At 47.1% G+C, this 18541-nt stretch overlaps 1 protein-coding gene across 1 annotated transcript; it reads right to left on the reverse strand.

The window, feature by feature from the left end:
* Window positions 1-8539: 8539 nt before the first annotated feature.
* LOC123807896 (endogenous retrovirus group K member 8 Gag polyprotein-like) lies at window positions 8540-10582 on the reverse strand. Its single transcript, XM_045821952.1, has one exon. It carries the CDS (start codon window positions 10580-10582, stop codon window positions 8540-8542), a length of 2043 nt encoding a protein of 680 aa, XP_045677908.1.
* Window positions 10583-18541: the final 7959 nt, after the last annotated feature.

An 18541-nucleotide genomic window follows, 5' to 3' on the forward strand; every position in this document is an offset into this window, starting at 1 on the left:
TACACAATTCTAGAAAATGCAAACTGTAGATTGCAGAGAGAAGGCACAGCACTGGCTTCCCAGGGATGGGAGGCAGTGAGGAGGGATGGGAGGGTTTTACCAAAGGAAACAACAAAACTTCTGGGGGCGCTGGATATGTCCATCTTGACTGTGATGATAGTTTTATGAGTGTATGCAAATGACAAGACCTGTCAAACTGTGTACTTTTAACATGTGCAGAGAGTTGCATGTCAATTACACCTCACTAAAGCAATTAAAATTGGGGAAGTAGGAACCGATTAGGTGTGCCATGCTACCAAGAAGTCAAGAAACCTAAGGGCTGAAACATGTCCACTAGATTTATCATCACCAAAGCCACTGGTGACAGTGTGGAGAACGGCTTCAGAGAAGTGGAGGGTGGGAGCCTGACTGGGGCAGGCTGAGGAGGGAGGAGAAAGGAATAAAGTGTAGCCAACTCTTTCAAGCTGGGACGGAGAGAAGAGGTTATCAGGAGGGGGAGTTGGGACGGCAGGATCATTTTTAAAGAGGAAAAAGTTGAAGATAAAGGGGAGACAGGAGACAAGTGATAGAGTAAGGTCCCGGAGAAAGCAGGAAGGGGTGGGCTAGAGAGATATTCATCTTAAGAGAAACAGGAAGATATGATGAGCTTACACTCAAACAGATGTATAAATTTGTTACCAGGTTATTGAAGAATTTCCCTTCTGATGGTCCGTGTGTGTGTGTGTGTGTGTGTGTGTGTGTGTGTGTGATGAAGAAGCAAGAAAGCCTGCTGAAATTGGGGGGAATAAGCAAAAAGTTTAAGAAGGGTATCAAAGGTTTGAAATAATTACTGTGGAGGTTAAGGAAATAAAAAAATTGACAGTTTTATTGGAGTGATGTTGGTGGCTATTTACTGGGTGAGGCAAAGGTAAGTTTACAGTTGCTTACATGGAAAATAATACAATAATTAATCAATAATAATGCAAGAATAAACTCTGTTTTGCATACTCACAACTGTAAACCTACTTTTGCCCCACCCTGAATTTGTAACGGGCTCAACATGACACATGATGTGATTTTTTCTTTAGCACCTCTCCTCAGCCAGCTGCACAAAGAAGACAAATGGGATCTTCCAGAGCGGGAGCTTCTCAGGCGCTTGGGGAGGAAAGACAAGAGGGCCAGGGAGATGACGATATCGGCAAGAGAATGAGTGAAATGATGAGTATGAAATCTCAGTTGGGTAATTCAACAAAGGGACGGCAGGAGGGACTTAAAACTGTCTGGAGGTCCCCCTGGGGTTAAATAACTGCTCCATTGGGATTCATGCCCCAGGAGAGCTAGGTGCGCAGGAGTGCGGGAGGTCTGAGTGTAGGACGTTAGAGGTAGATGGTTCCAGCTGCTGACAGACTGAGGGGCAGGGATGAGGTGGAGGAGAAAGTTCCTGGAGATGAGGAGGTCAAGGGCTTGAGGGTGCGGGGAGCTGCTGGCTCATCTGTAAAGATAATGAAGTCATTATAAACATATGTGTAGAGCTCTCTGTGTAGGTGTATATGTTTTCATTTATTTTGAAGATATATCTAGGAATGGAATTGTTAGGCCACATGTTAATTGTGTGAGGGCCTATCAGACTGTTTCCCAAAGAAGCTATTCCACTTGACATTCCCACCAGCAGTGTGTGGGGGTTCTAGTTTTTCCTCATCCTTGTCAACACTTAAATCTGCCAATAGATTTAAGTCATCCCAGCGGAGGTGAGTGCTATCTCATCGTGGTTTTTTTTAAAGAATTTGCTTACTTATTTTTAGAGAGTGGGGAAAGGAGGGAGGAAGAGATGGAGAGAAACATCGATTGATTGCCTCTTGCATGCTGGCCACCCAGGCATGTGCCCCGATGGGGAATTGAACCAGCGACCTTTTGGTTCACAGGCCAGTGCTCAATCCCCTGAACCATACCAGCCAGAGCTCACTATGGTTTTTATTTGCATTTCCTGGATGGATGATCATGCTGAGCATCTTTTTGTGTACTTATAAGCCATTTTGTTTTTGGAAATATTTCCCTGGAGATGTCTATTCTGATCCTTTGCCCATTTTTAATTAGGTTATTTATCACTTTTTAAAAATTATTTGCTTGTTTGTTTGTTTTCAGAGAAAGGGGAAGGGAGGGAGAAAGAGAGGGAGAGAAACATCAGTGTAAGAGAGAAACATCCATAGGTTTCCTCTCACGCGTCCCCAACTGGGGACCTGGCCCACAGTTGAGGCATGTGCCCTAACTCAGCATTAAACCAGCAACATTTTGGTTCACAGGCTGGTACTCAGTTCACTGAGCCACACCAGCCAGGGTGGGTTATTTATCATTTTATTGTTGAATAAAGTCAGGATTTTGAATGCAGGAAGTCTGTCCCTGCAACCTGTAGGCTCAACTGTTGCCTCGGCCCGCGAGGCAGTCAACGGGGTCCGCCGATATACCTGCAACGGATGAAAAGGGATGGGACAGGAGGCGTGAAAGAACGACAGCAAGTCAAAGGATTCTGATCAAGCTGCCAGTTTTATTTTAAAATGGAGGGAGTTACATAGAGGAGGGTAGAGGAAGGCAGATAGGGGAAGTAGCTCTGGTTGGTAGCTTTGGGGCGTGCTCTTAACTGGGATAGGTTAGGGGGCGCATGATAGGCGCGTGATCAAGGCATGCTCTTAACTGGGATAGGCTAGGGGGACGCATGATAGGCGCGTGATCAAGGCACTGATTGGTGTGCCGCCCGTGTGCTCAGGCTAGGCACCTGCAATGCTTCTGACTGCAGATATCCTGTTGTGCAGGAAACTTCTGACCACAGATGTCCTGTTATGTACGCGCAATTTCCATCTCTGGCTGCATCAGCCTGCTTTAGGCTTATCCCTGCCCCCAACATCTCCTCCCTTTTCGTATTTTTAAGACGAGGAGTGGACATTAACCAGCTAGGGGAGGCAGTGGTCTGGCTCCTCCTGAGCTTGCCCTGAGCCTTGAAGTACCTTTTTCGGAGGAGAGGGATAGGGTACTGACCTCTATGCAAGCCGACGTGCCTCTCAGGAGACTTGGCAGAGCCACCTTCGGGGCAGCTTCTCCTTGCGATGCTTTGCTCTGCACCTAGCGGTATCCATTACAATTTATATGTAAAGTATAATGCCAAGAGTTATACTGTTCTCATAAGAGGTGAGGGGGGTGCAAGGCTTATGCGCGAGGACATTCTTGGAGAAAACGCTGCGAGTCAGTGCCAGGTTCATTCATTTCTAGCTGATGATAATGTATCTGGATAGATTTGCCAAGAAGGGAGTTAAGTTGGTCTCGTATGAGGTTTGTGGTGCGCCTGAGAATCCAGGGAGCAAAAGTCAGGAAGAGAATGATAGCTATTAAAGGCCCGAGGAGAGGGAGAAGAAAGGGGAGTAGTCCGTTGAAGGCTGTAAGGAAAGGGCTTTCAGTTAGAGCTTTTCGTCGTCTTTCCAGATCTTCTTGAAGGGTTTGGATCTTGTCCCGGACGATGCCTGACTTGTTGGCATAAAAGCAGCATCATTCCTGTAAAGCTAAACAAATGCCTCCCTGCTCTGCTGTGAGTAAGTCTAGGCCTCGTCTATTCTGGAGGATTACCTCCGCTAGGGAGTCTAGTTGGTCTTGAATGTCAGTAATAGTACTGGATAAGGCTTGGACATCATCGACAAGTTTTTTGGAAAGTTTTGTATAGGAGTGAACTGCAACTCCTAATCCTGCAGTTCCAGTAGCCACCGCTCCAGAAACTCCTAGACCAACAAGCAGGGGAATAATAGCTAAGGCTCTTTTGTGTCATCCTGCGAAGTGGTCAAAAGCAGGAACGGGGACGGGTTCATCCCCTGGGATAATGTCTATGTCAGGTAGTAAGGCAGCTAGGGCACATAGCCCTGTCCAATTGGCGGGCAGGGCGGTGAAAGCTAGATTATTACCACAAACGAATGCTCGTCCTGGACCAGGGCAGAGGGATGTGCTGTAATTAAGCATGTGGCTACAATTGGTAAAGCTAGCGAAACCTACAGAAATATCAAAAGAATTATTTTGTAATTTTTTATAGATACAGGGGGAGGAGTAAAAAAGCATAGGCTGAACTCTAAAGGGTATGCTGAGGGTGCAATTTTGTTCGGTGATATTCAGGGTTGATATGTTGGTGGGGACAGCTAGAGGCATGGGGGTGCCTTGGCTTAAGCATAACCAGCAATCTTGGGCTAGTGTAGGGTTGGAAATATTTAGTGCCCAATGGGTGGCTGTCAAAATGTCTGTCGTTTGGGTATCTAGATCTATTCCTCGCGACTTGGGAAGAGCCAGAGGGTGATGGGTGAGTTTAGGGAATTGATTTTCAATGAGCTGTTCTATTTGGTTCTGGACGGTGAGTTCTCTTATGATATCTTGAGGCCCACCTCCATCAGAAGTGTGAATAGGAGGAGTTTGTTCCCAGCATACTGACTGTCCTACAGTGCCTTGGCAGCTGGCTTGTAAGTACTTGGTGGAACTAAGGCCAATGACTGATGAGCTTTCTCCCCAGTTTCCTACGTTGGCAGCATTTTTTGTTTTCTGGAGTATGGCAGTAAAATATGCCTTATTGCCAAGGGTACACTCTTGAACATTATTGTAGCAAGAAGAGTGCATTGTTGAATAAAAGGAGGTGCATGGGCATGGTCCTGGCTTTCCATTAATGGCAGGTATGATAGGAGGCTTAGGTACGCAGGACCATTTGGGTTTGGACATCCCCCCTGTTGCTGTGGGTGAATAAGCTAGGTAAGCTGTTTTTGTGTTGCAGTCTACTACCTGAGTATAAGACGAGGGGACGGCATGATCGGTAGTAGTTCCTCCACGGCATTCACACGGTGGCCCAAAGAGGGCGTGGTAAATGTTGCCAGGCGGCGCTTGAAACCCTCCATATACTCTTAGATGTAAGAGTGCTTGTAGTAACAGGAAGAAGAGCCATTGGGAGAACATGTTTTGCCTGAAATAGAAAGAAGAGAAAATCTCCTCAGGGCGTATTATTATTCCCTGGGATTTGATTAGGTTTAACTGGTGGGGCGGGGCGATGATTGATATGTTTTATTAGCCTTTCGGGGAGCCATCGTGGGCCATCTTCTTTTTGATCATAAATACAGGCTGAGCCTCTCCCCCATATGAGGACGGGGTCTGGGCCTTTCCAGGCGTGAGTAAGGGGGTCGCGCCACATGACCGTGGCTTGTTGTGATGCGGTTTGTGGGTGCCAGTGGCGATCGGCTGCCGAACGACCCTGTATGTCCAGTGTAAGAAAATTAAGCTGGAAGAGGGCATGATTTAGAAGATTTCGAGGTTGTTGTTTTGAAAATCCAAGAGGAGAGTGTGTTAGGCGATTAATGGCATTCTTTAAGGTTTGGTGGGCTCGCTCTACTATACCTTGTCCTTGAGGATTGTAAGGGATTCCAGTAATATGCTTAATTTGAAGTTGTTGGCAAAAGGCTTGAAAGTTCTTCCCTGTATAGCCAGGGCCATTATCTGTTTTAATGGTGTGGGGCTTGCCCAAGGCAGAAAAGCAGTGGATCATATGAGAGATTACATTTTTTGACGCTTCTCCTGTTTGAGGTGAGGCAGCTATAAATCCACTAAAAGTATCAACTGTAACATGAATAAATTTTTGCTTCCCAAAGGCGGCAAAGTGGGTAATATCCATTTGCCATATAGTATTGGGTATAAGGCCACGGGGATTAACGCCTAGATGAGGCACAGGGGCTGAGGTTATACAATGAGGACAAGCTTTAACGATGTCCCTAGCTTGGTCTCTAGTGATTTTATAAAGAAGGCGAAGGGTATGAGCATTTAAATGGTGTAAGGTATGGGCTTGTGTGGCCTCAGTAACTGGGTCTGTAAGAATAGGGCAGATGGTCTGTGTGGCAACATCAGCTAGGGCGTTGCCTTCTGTTAGGGGCCCAGGAAGGTCAAGGTGAGCACGAAGATGTCCAATATAGAAAGGGTGTTGTCTTTGTAAGATAAGGTTTTGTAGTTTGGTGAATAAAGGTGTGGCATTAGTGGAGGGTTTGATGAAGGGAACTGTTTCTAGTAGAGGAACTGACTGAGCTATATAGGCGCTATCAGTATAGAGGTTGAACGGTTGGTTGGCAAGTGAAGTAAAAACTTCAAGTATGGCAAACAGTTCTACAAGCTGAGCAGAGGAGTAAGGAGATTTAATTGTAAAAGTTTGTTTATTAATGATATAGGCAGCTGTGCCGTTTGAAGATCCGTCGGTAAAGACGAGGGTGGCTTTAGGAATTGGAGCTGCTTTGGTGAGTTTAGAAAAGATGAACTGATGAGTTTTGGCAAATTGAACGAGGGGATCACTAGGGTAGTGATTATCAAGATTCCCTGTAAAGGAGGATAATGCTATAGCCCACTCATCAGAAGTTTGTAGAAGCCAGTTTGTTTGGTCATGTGAATAGGGAGTAATTATTGAATCAGGGTCTTTACCAAATAGTTGGCGGCCGGTGGATCGCCCTTTAATAATTAGAGTGGCAAGAAGGGAGGGATAAGTAAGTAATACTCATGAGGGAGAGGCTGGTAGGTGGACCCAAAGAAGGGGATGGCCATTTTTTGTAAGGTCTGTGGTTTTTGACTGCCAGAAAACTCCAGTAGGTGTATGGGCTGTAGGGAGTAATATGAATACTAGAGGTAGGTTATAGGAAATCTGTTGAGTGCTTTGTCGTTGTATAGTTTTGTTGATAATGGTTAAGGAATGCTCCGCCTCGGGGGTTAAGGCCCGTGGAGACAAAGGATCTGAGTCTCCTTTCAGAATGTTATTGAGCGGGAGGAGCGCTTCTGTGGGCAGCTTTAAATACGGCCGGAGCCACTGAATGTCTCCAAGAAGTTTTTGAAAATCATTGAGTGTTTTTAAATTGTCAGTTCTGAGGGATATGCGGGGGGTAAGTACTTGTTGGTGACATAGTTCAAACCCTAGATAGGAATACGGGTCAGATGTTTGTACCTTATCAGGGGCAATTTGTAATCCTTGTTTAGCAAGACATGTGATCATATGGGCATGACAGGCTCTAGCAGTATCTCCGTCAGGGCAGGCTAGAAGGATATCGTCCATATAATGGAGGATATAGGCCTGGGGCCATTGCTTTCTGACCGGGGCGATGGCAGCTGCAACAAATTTTTGACACAAGGTGGGGCTGTTGGCCATACCTTGTGGTAGTACCTTCCAATGGTAACGAGGCATAGGGCTTTGAAAATTAGTTTGAGGAACACTGAAGGCAAAGTAAGGTCTGTCCTCCGGGTGGAGGGGAATGGTAAAAAAGCAGTCTTTTAAATCTATGACAATTTTGTAATAATTGGCAGGAATGGCAACAGGTGACGGGAGACCAGGCTGTAGGGCTCCCATAGGGATCATTATTTTATTAATGGCTCTAAGATCTTGTAGAAGACGCCATTTTCCGGATTTCTTTTTGATGATGAAAATAGGAGTATTCCAAGGAGAATTAGAAGGCTCAATGTGCCCCGCTGCAAGTTGTTCCTGCACTAACGTAATAGCAGCGAGGGTCTTCTCTAGAGTAAGGGGCCATTGATCAACCCATACAGGTTCAGTGGATTTCCATACTATTTTATCTGCATGGGGTGCAGGACTGTCAATGGCCGCTAGGGTAAATTTTGGGTATATCCTAGACCTGTTTTATCAAGCTTTGGATTGATAGAGATGGGTTGAGTAATGCCTTGATGGTTTTTTCCTAGTCCTTGGCCGGGTACGAATCCTTGATTAAGCATTTGAGTTATAGCAACGTTACTGGGGCTATATAAGACTACTTTCATTTGGGCGAGAATATCTCTCCCCCATAGATTAACAGGTAAGTTAGGTAGGACATATGGTGTTACGAAGCCTTGATTTCCTTCATTATCTTCCCATTTAAGGGTTTTAGAGCTCTGTTGAGGATTGGTAGACTGTCCTATGCCACGCAAATGGGTGGCAGCTATAGTTAGGGGCCAATTTCGTGGCCACTGAGACTCTGAAATGACAGTAGCATCGGCTCCTGTGTCAATCATGCCTGAAAAGGCTTTGCCATTAATTCGGAGTTCAAGTAAGGGACGGCCCTCGGCAACTTGTTGTACCCAATATGCGTCTGAAGAGCCGGGGGGGCTTGACCCTCGAAAAGGTTTTTGAAAATTGGAATTAAGATGTTGAAGGGGGAGGATGATTATTTGGGCTAACCTAGTTTCTTTGGGGATAGTAATTAAATCTGAAGTGGTGGAAAGGATAATTTGGATTTGTCCTTCAAAATCATTATCTATAATGCCAGGGAGGACTTGTATCCCTTGTAGGGTGGAACTGACTCGGCCGAAGATAAGCCCAAAAGTATTAGGTGGTAGGGGCCCGAAAACGCCGGTAGGGACTATTAGGGGACTATTGTCTGAAGTTAGTACTGTGTCGGTGGCGGCACAGAGGTCCAATCCTGCGCTGCCTGTTGTGGCCCTCCACAGGTCTGTGACGTAGCGGCGTGATTGATTACCGGGAGGGCAGGGATCTGTGGGTGGAGTGATCGGGGAGTGAACTGTGTAGCCCCAGAGTTCACACCCGGTATGGGGCCCTGGGGCCGGGCCCTGTTGGAGTTTCCCTGCGGCGGGGGAATGGGCTGTCCATAAATGTCTGTCTTAGATCTGCATTCTGAGGACCAGTGAAAACCCTTCTTACAGCGAGGGCATTTCGTGGCAGGGGCTCCTGGACTATTAGTACTAGGCCCTGTTGGGTTTTGGATCTGAATTTGAGTCTGATTTTGGCTCTTCTGGGGGGCAGGCTCGGGAAAAAATGTCCAGGTTGGTTACAGTTGTAACAAAGGCGATTAGGGGGGCGTGCCGGCTGTGGGGGCATAAAATTTTGTAAGGCGGCACCAATGGCAAGTCCGAAAGCATGGGCAGAGCCGATGCCGGAGCAGAGGCGGACATAGTCAGAGAGCTCTCCTTGCCGATAGGGACGGATGGCATTTTGGCAAGCGGGGTTGGCGTTTTCATAAGCTAGGTGTGTGACAAAAGCGTTTTCACTTTCGCCCGCGCCAAAGAGCCTCTCAGCTAATTCTTGTAAACGACTTATGAAATCACTATATGGCTCGTCTGGGCCTTGTCTTATTTTTGCAAGAGAGGTGGTTGCGGTGCCCTTTTGTGGAAGGCACCTCCATGCTTTAAGACCCGCGGACTGGATCTGGGTTAGAAGTCCGGGGGGAAATTGAGCTTGCTTTTCATTGCTATGATAGGGGGCGGAGCCAAGAACCTTAAGAATGGTCCAATTTTTAGAGGAGGATTTTCGCATATTGCGCTGAACAAACTGTTTAGCGGTGTCTTCATATTCACTTTTCCAAAGAATAAAGTCACCTCCACTTAGCGCTGCCTTCGCCAGAAAGAACCAATCATTGGGCGTGAGCCAGCGCTCACTAAGATTTTCAATTAGGGCGAGGGAAAAGGGAGCTGTGGGCCCGTAATGTGTTACAGCAGATTTGACTTTTTCTAATGTTTTAAGGCTAAGTTTCTTGTAGGTGTGGGAATAAGTTTGGGGGGCCGCAGTATCTCTTGTACTGGGCTCTGTTTCGTCTATATCAGAAGGGGAGCTGTCAGAGTCCTCGGGGTTGTCGCTATCAGGAAGGGGGGTAGCTGCAGCCGCAGCTGAACTATCTACGTTCTCGGTCCTATCTGGGCGAGTCTGGGATCTAGTAACAGGGAATGCTAAAGTCTCGTGGGGAGGGGGACTGATCGTAAGAACGGAGAGCTCGTTGGCAATGGTTTTAATATCTCGGATGAAAGTGAGGGTTTCCTGAAGGAGAGGTCTTGGAAACGGCGTAAACGCGGCGGGAGACGTTGCAGACACCGCATTCACTCCGCTTCCACCGCCCATCCCCGGTGAAATGGCGGACGCGCCATGCGCTGAAGGCAAAATGGCGGCAGCAGGTGCGTGAGAAGTACTATAAGGGGGCGGCTTGAATGGCGGAAGAACCGCCGCTACTAGTGGTGGCCAGTCAGGATTCTTGTAACGAGTGGCTTCGTCCTCTAATTCTGCCTGTTCAGAGGGGTCTAACTGGTCGCCGGGGTCGTGGGAATTGGGGGGTGGAGCAGAGGAATAGAACTCCTGAAGGGGAGGGTACAGAGAAGGGACTTGAGGGTCTGTATCTATCTGGATGGAGACAGAAGGGCAATTTGAAGGCGCTCGTGAGGGGGGTCGCAAAAGTGAGTCAGCATGAGCGTCGGGGAGGCCGTGAACTGAGGGGGCTTTTGAGGGGGCCGGGGAGTGACTGCGGAGAATTTCTTGCCCTTCTTTACAAAGGCGCTGTATGTCAGGGGAGTTATTGTGGTTTTTAAGGATGTCTGTTATGAGGTTATAATAGTTAAAGGCAGTTACAGGGATGGTCTCGGGACCAAAGACTTTATAATAGTCGTTGAGACAGTCGCCCACACGGTGCCAGACGCGGGAGTCAATGCTACCCTCCTGAGGAAACCATGGGCAGATTTTAAAAACGAAAGTGAAAAAGGAATTTAAATCTTTTTTACGAACCCTTATCTTGCGCACCTTGAGAGACTCTTTTAACTGACTAACGAATAAATCACGTTGTGAACATGCCTGTCCCATGGTTGGGTCTTACCCTTGAAATGCCGCTGTCGGGGAACGGGGGTCGTCAGGGAATGCCGGCGCGCGGTCGGGCAGTCGCGGTGAGCCGGGCGAACGCTGTGAGCCGAGCGAACGCTGCGATCGAGGGGGACAGCGGTCCGCACAGGCGGTCAGCGGGGCCCCACGTTGGGCGCCACTTGCCTCGGCCCGCGAGGCAGTCAACGGGGTCCGCCGATATACCTGCAACGGATGAAAAGGGATGGGACAGGAGGCGCGAAAGAACGACAGCAAGTCAAAGGATTCTGATCAAGCTGCCAGTTTTATTTTAAAATGGAGGGAGTTACATAGAGGAGGGTAGAGGAAGGCAGATAGGGGAAGTAGCTCTGGTTGGTAGCTTTGGGGCGTGCTCTTAACTGGGATAGGTTAGGGGGCGCATGATAGGCGCGTGATCAAGGCATGCTCTTAACTGGGATAGGCTAGGGGACGCATGATAGGCGCGTGATCAAGGCACTGATTGGTGTGCCACCCGTGTGCTCAGGCTAGGCACCTGCAATGCTTCTGACTGCAGATATCCTGTTGTGCAGGAAACTTCTGACCACAGATGTCCTGTTATGTACGCGCAATTTCCATCTCTGGCTGCATCAGCCTGCTTTAGGCTTATCCCTGCCCCCAACAAACTGTCATGCTCCTCTGCACCTTACTATGCATCATGGTTACAAACTGGCACAAATTTTGTTTTATTACTACTTACTCTGTGTAAGAAGCTGGGTAAAAAGCCATTTAAAGGCTAGAAAACAGTTCCTTTTAGAGTTAAAAGTTGCCTTAGTTTGGGAAAATATGCTTATAGCACCTTCAGGAAGGAAGGAGGAGGTGAGACAGCTGGATAATTGGACATAGCTAAATTTAGACATAGCTAAATTGTCTCATATGAGAACAATAAAGGAATTTGTGGAGTTCAGGTGAACAACCAGAAATGAGAGAAGACTTTTAAGAACAGCATCAACAAAGTGTCATGTTGTATACTTTATTTTTTCCCTTTTTATTAAATTCACTGGGGTGACACTGGTTACAAAGTTAAACGCAGGTCTCAGGCGCACAGTTCTGCAGCCCATCATCTGCACACCGCATCGTGTGCTGACACCCCAAGTCAAGCCTTCGTCTGTTGTACACTGCAAATATCTTACAACTTTATTTGTTAGTTAGACCTCATTAAAACAAAAAGAAAGAGTTAAGAACAATATCAGGCACTAGAGAGTTTGCAGATAAAAGTGACTGGTGAAAAATGTTCAGTGACAGGGTGACTAACATACTTCAAGAACAGTACTATTTAAAGTTTAATATTGCCATTTATGTTGCTAAACTGTAAACCCTCTTCATCTTCCTAAACCTTTTTGGGAAGTCTATTATACAGACAATGTAAGCCCCAGGAATTCACAGAAATCTGGTATTTTAAGAGGAGCAGAGGGGAGGAGAGGGGAGGGGAGGGAAGGGAGAAAGGAGAGGTTCATAGTTCTCCTCCTGCTCTAATTTGTAAGAGGCTACTTTGGGAGTAACCAGGTCAGGGATGACCAGGTGGCCAGTGGATTATGACCCCACTGGAATTCAGACCAAAGGTCAAAGCATGGAGCAGCTTTCCAGCTTTCCAGCACACCCTCCCCTCCAAAGGTGCTGTTGTCACCTTCTGACCTGTGGAGAGTGCCTCCTAATTCTGCTGTAAGTGATAAGTGAGTGCTTCTTCATCAGTGATCTCAGGTCCGTTCCTGCACTGGCTCCTCTGGTGTTTTCATCTCTGTTGCTCTGTTACATATACCTATTCTATGTTAGGTTGAACGTCCCTGAAAAATCAGGCATCAGATCAGTCCGTGATCCCTTTGGTGTCAGTTACAGTAGTGAAGTAGGTCGTAATGATGGCTTTGCTTATGCAACAACACACATTTAAGAATGTCTCAGTATGGATTTGAGAAATCCCCTTGTTTTGTAACATCACAATGAGTAATTTAACAAAAGTGAGCCATGACTGGTGTGGCTCAGTGGATTGAGTGCTGGCCTGTAAACCAAAGGGTCACTGGTTTGATTCCCAGTCAGGCACACGCCCAGGTTGCAGGTCAGGTCCCCACTGAGGGGTATGTGACAGGCAACCATTCATTGATGTTTCTCTCCCTCTCTTTCTTTCTCTCTTCCCTTCTCTCTAAAATTAAGTACATAAAATCTTTTTTAAAAATGAACAAGTTGTTTCAAAGTTATCTGGTTCTTTTTGCCAACAACTTTAATTTCCAATATGCCATAGGTTATGAATTCACAAGGTACCAAAGGGTACATTCAGTGAAAAGCCTCCTACTCCTGTCTCCGTTCTTCTGGAGCCATTGTTACCGCTTTCTTGTTACCTTGTTCCTTGTAATCTTGTCGTACACATATGTCCATCTATTCCCTCTCTATTTTTTTAACCAATGGTAGCATATTATAAACTCTGTTCTGCTTTTTGCTTTTTCACCTAATACGCAGGTGGCAAACACAAGGCTTGCAGGCCCAATCCGGCCCTCCACCTTGTTTATCCGGCCGGCACCTTGTTTCTACCCAGAGGCAGTGCCAAGCTCCTTGCTCCTAGTCGAAGAGGAGTGACATCTATACGGTCCTAAAATTACATTCTCTCCTTTGAAGGCAACCTTGAGGCTGATACGGCCCCTGGTGAAAATGAGTTTGACACCCCTGATATGTCTCAAAGATTCTTCTGTATCAGCATGCTTAAAGAGTACTATTTTTCCCAGTTGTATGGAAATCATTTTATGGCTATAGAATTGATCGGCATTTGGAAGGTTTTCAGACTTTTGCTGTTACACACAATGGTGCAACAACGACCTTGTGAACACATGGAAGTGGAATGTTCAGGTCAAGGAGGACGTGCGTGGCTCAGTCAGATGTCACCACGCCTCTCCCTCAAGCCTGTAGCAATCAGCTCTCCCACTGGCAGTGCATCACTGTTTCTTCACACTCTTGTCAATGGCCTGTGTGATAGTCTTTTTGACCTTCGCTAACCTGGTAAGTGATTTTAAATTACATCCTTCTTATTCGGAGTTAGGTTGAAGAGCCACTTATATTTCTTTTTCTGTAAGCAGTTATTTCAACTTACAGAAAATTGGGTTGTTTATTCTTTTTCTTAGTGATTTGTAACAGTTCTTTATATACTAAATAAACTCTTGTCCACTATACGTATTGTGAATATTCTTCTACCCCATTGCAGTTTCTCTCTCATTTTGCCTTGTGTTTTTTTATGAAGATTTTATTTTTTTTTAATTTCTGGGTTTTCTATCTTATTAAAAAGGTCTTACTGTTACAGGGTGCAGCCAAGAGGGGGGACCCCAAATGGGCATTTGAAATGGGGTCCAGAACTTAAGGTGTCCAGGAGATTTTAAGATGTCTCCATCCCCCCCCCCACCCAGGGTGTGGGTTGGGGGAAGGGACAAATGGAGCAAGGCCATTGAGAGCTGTTTTGCATAGCAACAGCCTTGCAGCTACCCTCTGGCATGGTCATTTAACATATCTATAGCCTTTGGCTGGTTGCTTAGATATGTTAAATAGCTGTGATCATCTCTGAGCCAGGGGAATGGAAGTAACTTCCCCACCAAGACGTGACTGGGGGCAGATCCCCCAAGCTACAGTGCCTGTGTGGGAGCTCAGAGAAGATTGGCTCCAGGACATGGGGCCACACCTGCCCAGACTCATGATGGCAGCCCAGTAAAGCTGGAAGGATACGAGTTCTGGCACGTGAAGCCGAGTGTGGGAGGAGTTGGAAATGAGGCTGCAGAGGAAGATTGGCCGCGGGGATTTAAAACTCAGACTTGGCGGCCATTTAGGAAGGAGAGAACCCTGCGGAGCCCTGAGGGGGTGAACCATGCACAGCCTTGAGAGAGAGAACCACGCGGCTTTGACGGAGTGGAGACTCCTGCATCCCAGAGAGAACCATGCTGCTTTGAGAAGGAGAGCCATGCGCAGCCCTGAGAAGGAGAACCGTGCTGCTTTAGGAGAGAGAACCACGTGGCTTTAGCAGAGTGGAGACTCCCGCATCCCAGAGAGGGAGAGCCACACGGCCTTGACAGAGTGGAGACTCCCATGGCCCTGGGAGAGAGGACCATGTGCCTGTGCCAGAGTGGGGACCCCCGCAGCTTTAGAACAGGGAACCACCACCTGGTTTTAGCAGAGATCCCGGCGACTCAGCCGAGGGTGCTGGGAACCCAGGGAGGTCTCCCAGTCGAGATGGAGGACTAACTAAGAACCAGAGGACTGTCTGAGCCATGGACTTTGTTTTCCTTTCCTGAGATACGGTACTCTGGACTGGGCAAAGGGGGAAGGAAGGAAGGACTGTGACTGTGTTTGTGGGTGTTTTAAGGGACTTTGGGATTTTTGATAAAGACATTAGGTCACTACTTGAAGTTTGTATAGCATTAAATAAGCATTTCCTTTCCTTTTCACGAATCTCTGGCATTGAGAGACGTCTTTCCTCTGGCGGCGGACATAACGGACCCGGGGCCTTCTTTCAATAATAGTATATTGTCTCAGGCCCCCCTTGTTGTGTTCTGTAACATTACCACTTTAAAACTTTTATAATTTGTCCAATAGGTCTTCTTAATTAAGTGGTTTTTTTTTCATATTTATATCTTTGCTCTTTTTGAAATTTTGGTGTAAAGAGTAAGGTAAGAATCAAATGCACTTTCCCTCAACTGAATAGCAAGGTATTATTGGCGGGGGGGGGGCGGGGGGGGGCTCCCCCAGCCACCACAGATGAGAATAAGTCTACTAAGACATGATCTGCTTTGGGAAGAAAAGTGGCCAATCTCTCAAAAGAGAAAGGCCAAGAGCCTTTTCCTCAATGGGCTTTTATTGGGTTTGTTTGCACAAGAATACAGGTAAAGTTCATTAATCATTGTCAGGCAGTAAGGATCAAACAATAGATAACAAAGAACTCTGAGGGCCTATTCTGAGTCAGGGTCTGTTAGCTAAAGAGCAATAAAACTTTTGAGGAGCAAACTCACTTCTTGCTTGGACCCTTATCATTTAATTGAGACCATTCTAAACAAAGCAGTTTTCACAGGACTTTACATATTCTTTGTTAGGCTGATTGCCCGGGGAACCTGCCCTTTCAAGCACTGGGCTGCACCATCCTCTGTCATTGTTTCAGGCTTAAGTCAGGCAGGGGAAGTAAGGCAGCCAAGCGATTAGGAGACTTCTTGCAGACAGGATGAGGACTCAGGTTATGTCAAAGCTGAGGGGTGAGGATCCATCACCCCCTTTTGCTGTAGCTCCCCAAGTCCTTCCTTGGGGGCCTCCCACGTGATCGTGCCTGTCTTAGATCATTCCCCTCTTTGGGGAATCTTATCTGTCATTGGCTAACCGACCAAGCATTGGGTCCAGTTATGGATGAAGTAAAAGGAGCAGAAGCAGCGCTCCTGCCAGGGAGAAAAGATTTGTCTCCTTACTGGCTTATGGTCCAAGTGTTACAGGGTGCAGCCAAGAGGGGGGACCCCAAATGGGCATTTGAAATGGGGTCCAGAACTTAAGGTGTCCAGGAGATTTTAAGATGTCTCACCTCCCCCCCAGGGTGTGGGTTGGGGGAATGGACAAATGGAGCAGGGCCATTGAGAGCTGTTTTGCATAGCAACAGCCTTGTAGCTACCCTCTGGCGTGGTCATTTAACTTATCTATAGCCTTTGGCTGGTTGCTTAGATATGTTAAATAGCTGTGGCCATGCCCTGAGCCAGGGGAATGGAAGTAACTTCCCCACCAAGGTGTAACTGGGGAGGCAGGTCCCCCGAGTTACAGCGCCTGCGTGGGAGCTTGGAGATGATTGACTCCAGGACATGGGGCCACGCCTGCCCAGATTCATGATGGCAGCCCAGTAAAGCTGGAAGGATACGAGTTCTGGCATGTGAAGCCAAGTGTGGGAGGAGTCAGAAATGGGGCTGCAGAGGAAGGTTGGCCTCGGGGATTTAAATCCCAGACTTGGTGGCCATTTAGGAGAGAGAACTATGCTGCTTTAGGAAGGAGAACCATGTGCAGCCCTGAGAAGGTGAACCATGCGCAGCCCTGAGAGGGAGAGAACCATGTGGCTGTGGAGGTGCAGAGAGGATCACGGCCATTGGAGAGAGAGCCACACAGCTTTAGCAGAGTGAAGACTCCCGCATCTCTGAGAGGGAGAACCACGCGGCCTTGACAGAGTGGGGACTCCCGTGGCCCTGGGAGAGAGAACCACGTGCCTGTGCCAGAGTGGGGACCCCCACAGCTTTAGAAGGGGGAACCACCACCTGGTTTTAGCAGACATCCCGGCGACTCAGCCGAGGGTGCTGGGAACCCAGGGAGGTCTCCCAGTCGAGATGGAGTATTAACTGGGAAGAACCAGAGGACTGCCTGAGCCATAGACTTCTATTTCCTTTCCTGAGATACGGTACTCTGGACTGGGCAAAGGGGGAAGGAAGGAAGGACTGTGTCTGTTTGTGGGTGTTTTAAGGGACTTTGGGATTTTGATGAAGACATTAGGTCACTACTTGAAGTTTGTATAGCATTAAATAAACATTTCCTTTCCTTTTCACGAATCTCTGGCATTGAGAGATGTCTTTCCTCTGGCGGCGGACATAATGGACCCCGGGGCCTTCTTTCAATAATAGTATATCGTCCCAAGGCCCCCCTTGTCTGTTCTGTAACACAAGGTCACTCCCTCAGCCTTAGCCTGGGTGGCGGGGGGGGGGGGCGGTTACAACTTCTGAAACCAGGCAGGGCGGTTCCCAACATATTATAATACTTTATTAAATAATTCATCCTTCTCCAGCACTGATTTGAAACAGCATTTTTTATTACATCTATATCTCCATATGCATTGCGATTTATTTCTTGGTTTTCCATTCTGTTCTATTGATTTGTCTGACTGTTTGCCTGCCCATACCACACCTTTAAGTTATTATAGCTTTGTAATATAATTTAATATTTGGTAAGACTAATCAATCACCTGATGGTTGTTTTTTCAACAAACTATTTGTGTATTTCCATAATTCTAGATGTCTTATATGCCTTTTATTATCTTCTCTACTATGTTGCTCTACCCTTCTCTACCCTGCATCCTGTTTGTTAGGGTTCTTTGCCTTGCAGACAAACTCAAGACAAATTAAGCATCATCTCCACAAATGCAGGGTATCTTGGGGAGCCCAGAAGACATTAGTACAAACGTACCCTTATTTGAGGTTATTAGATGTACTGTCACTTGCATGGTATAGCACTGTGCCAGTCCCAGTGGTTGACTGCAGCCCTGATTACATAGGGTAGGGAGGACTCTAAGCATAAAGCACCAGCAAATCTTGTCCTTACACATAATCTATAAGGTGTGGCAGGGTCAGTGTCACCAGGTTGTAGGTGGAAAAGGATTCTGTCCAATCAGCAGGACTGTGTTGACCCAGTGGACATCAGCTGCTAGGAGGCTTCAGCCACAAGATGTCAGCAGCTTCTGGGACTTTGAGGTCTCTGCAACTGACATTGTAGGTCTCTGCAGGGGACGGGAACCAGAGTAAGAGAAGGGGGAAAAGACAGGAGAGGTCCTGGGAATCAAGAGAGATTCTGTCTGTAAATTACTGATTGTTCCTTGTTCTATTTATCAGCTCCATGGGATTCCAAGGGAGCAGGAATAGTGTATTTGAAGTACTTGGCACAATGCCTGGCACCAAGAAGTACGCAGTGAGTATAGATTAAATGGATGGATGGATTGATGAGACAGAGTGAGTACTTGCATGCCACAGGAGTCATACGTGTCTTCCTGGAACTTCTGCTAGCTTCACAGGAAGGGGCAGAACTGGGGCATGATCACTGGGGTCCTGTCTCAATTCCTTGCCTGTTGTCCTGTCTAGGAGAGGAACGCCAAGTGACCAAGCACTGTGAACACTACTTTCCACCTCCAGAGGGTTTGTGAGACTTCCTGCTAGCTTTTCCCCTTGTGTTTCCTCT

Source organism: Phyllostomus hastatus, unplaced genomic scaffold, assembly GCF_019186645.2.
Source record: "Phyllostomus hastatus isolate PE091 unplaced genomic scaffold, TTU_PhHast_1.1 phas_scaffold_501, whole genome shotgun sequence".
Lineage (NCBI taxonomy): Eukaryota > Metazoa > Chordata > Mammalia > Chiroptera > Phyllostomidae > Phyllostomus > Phyllostomus hastatus.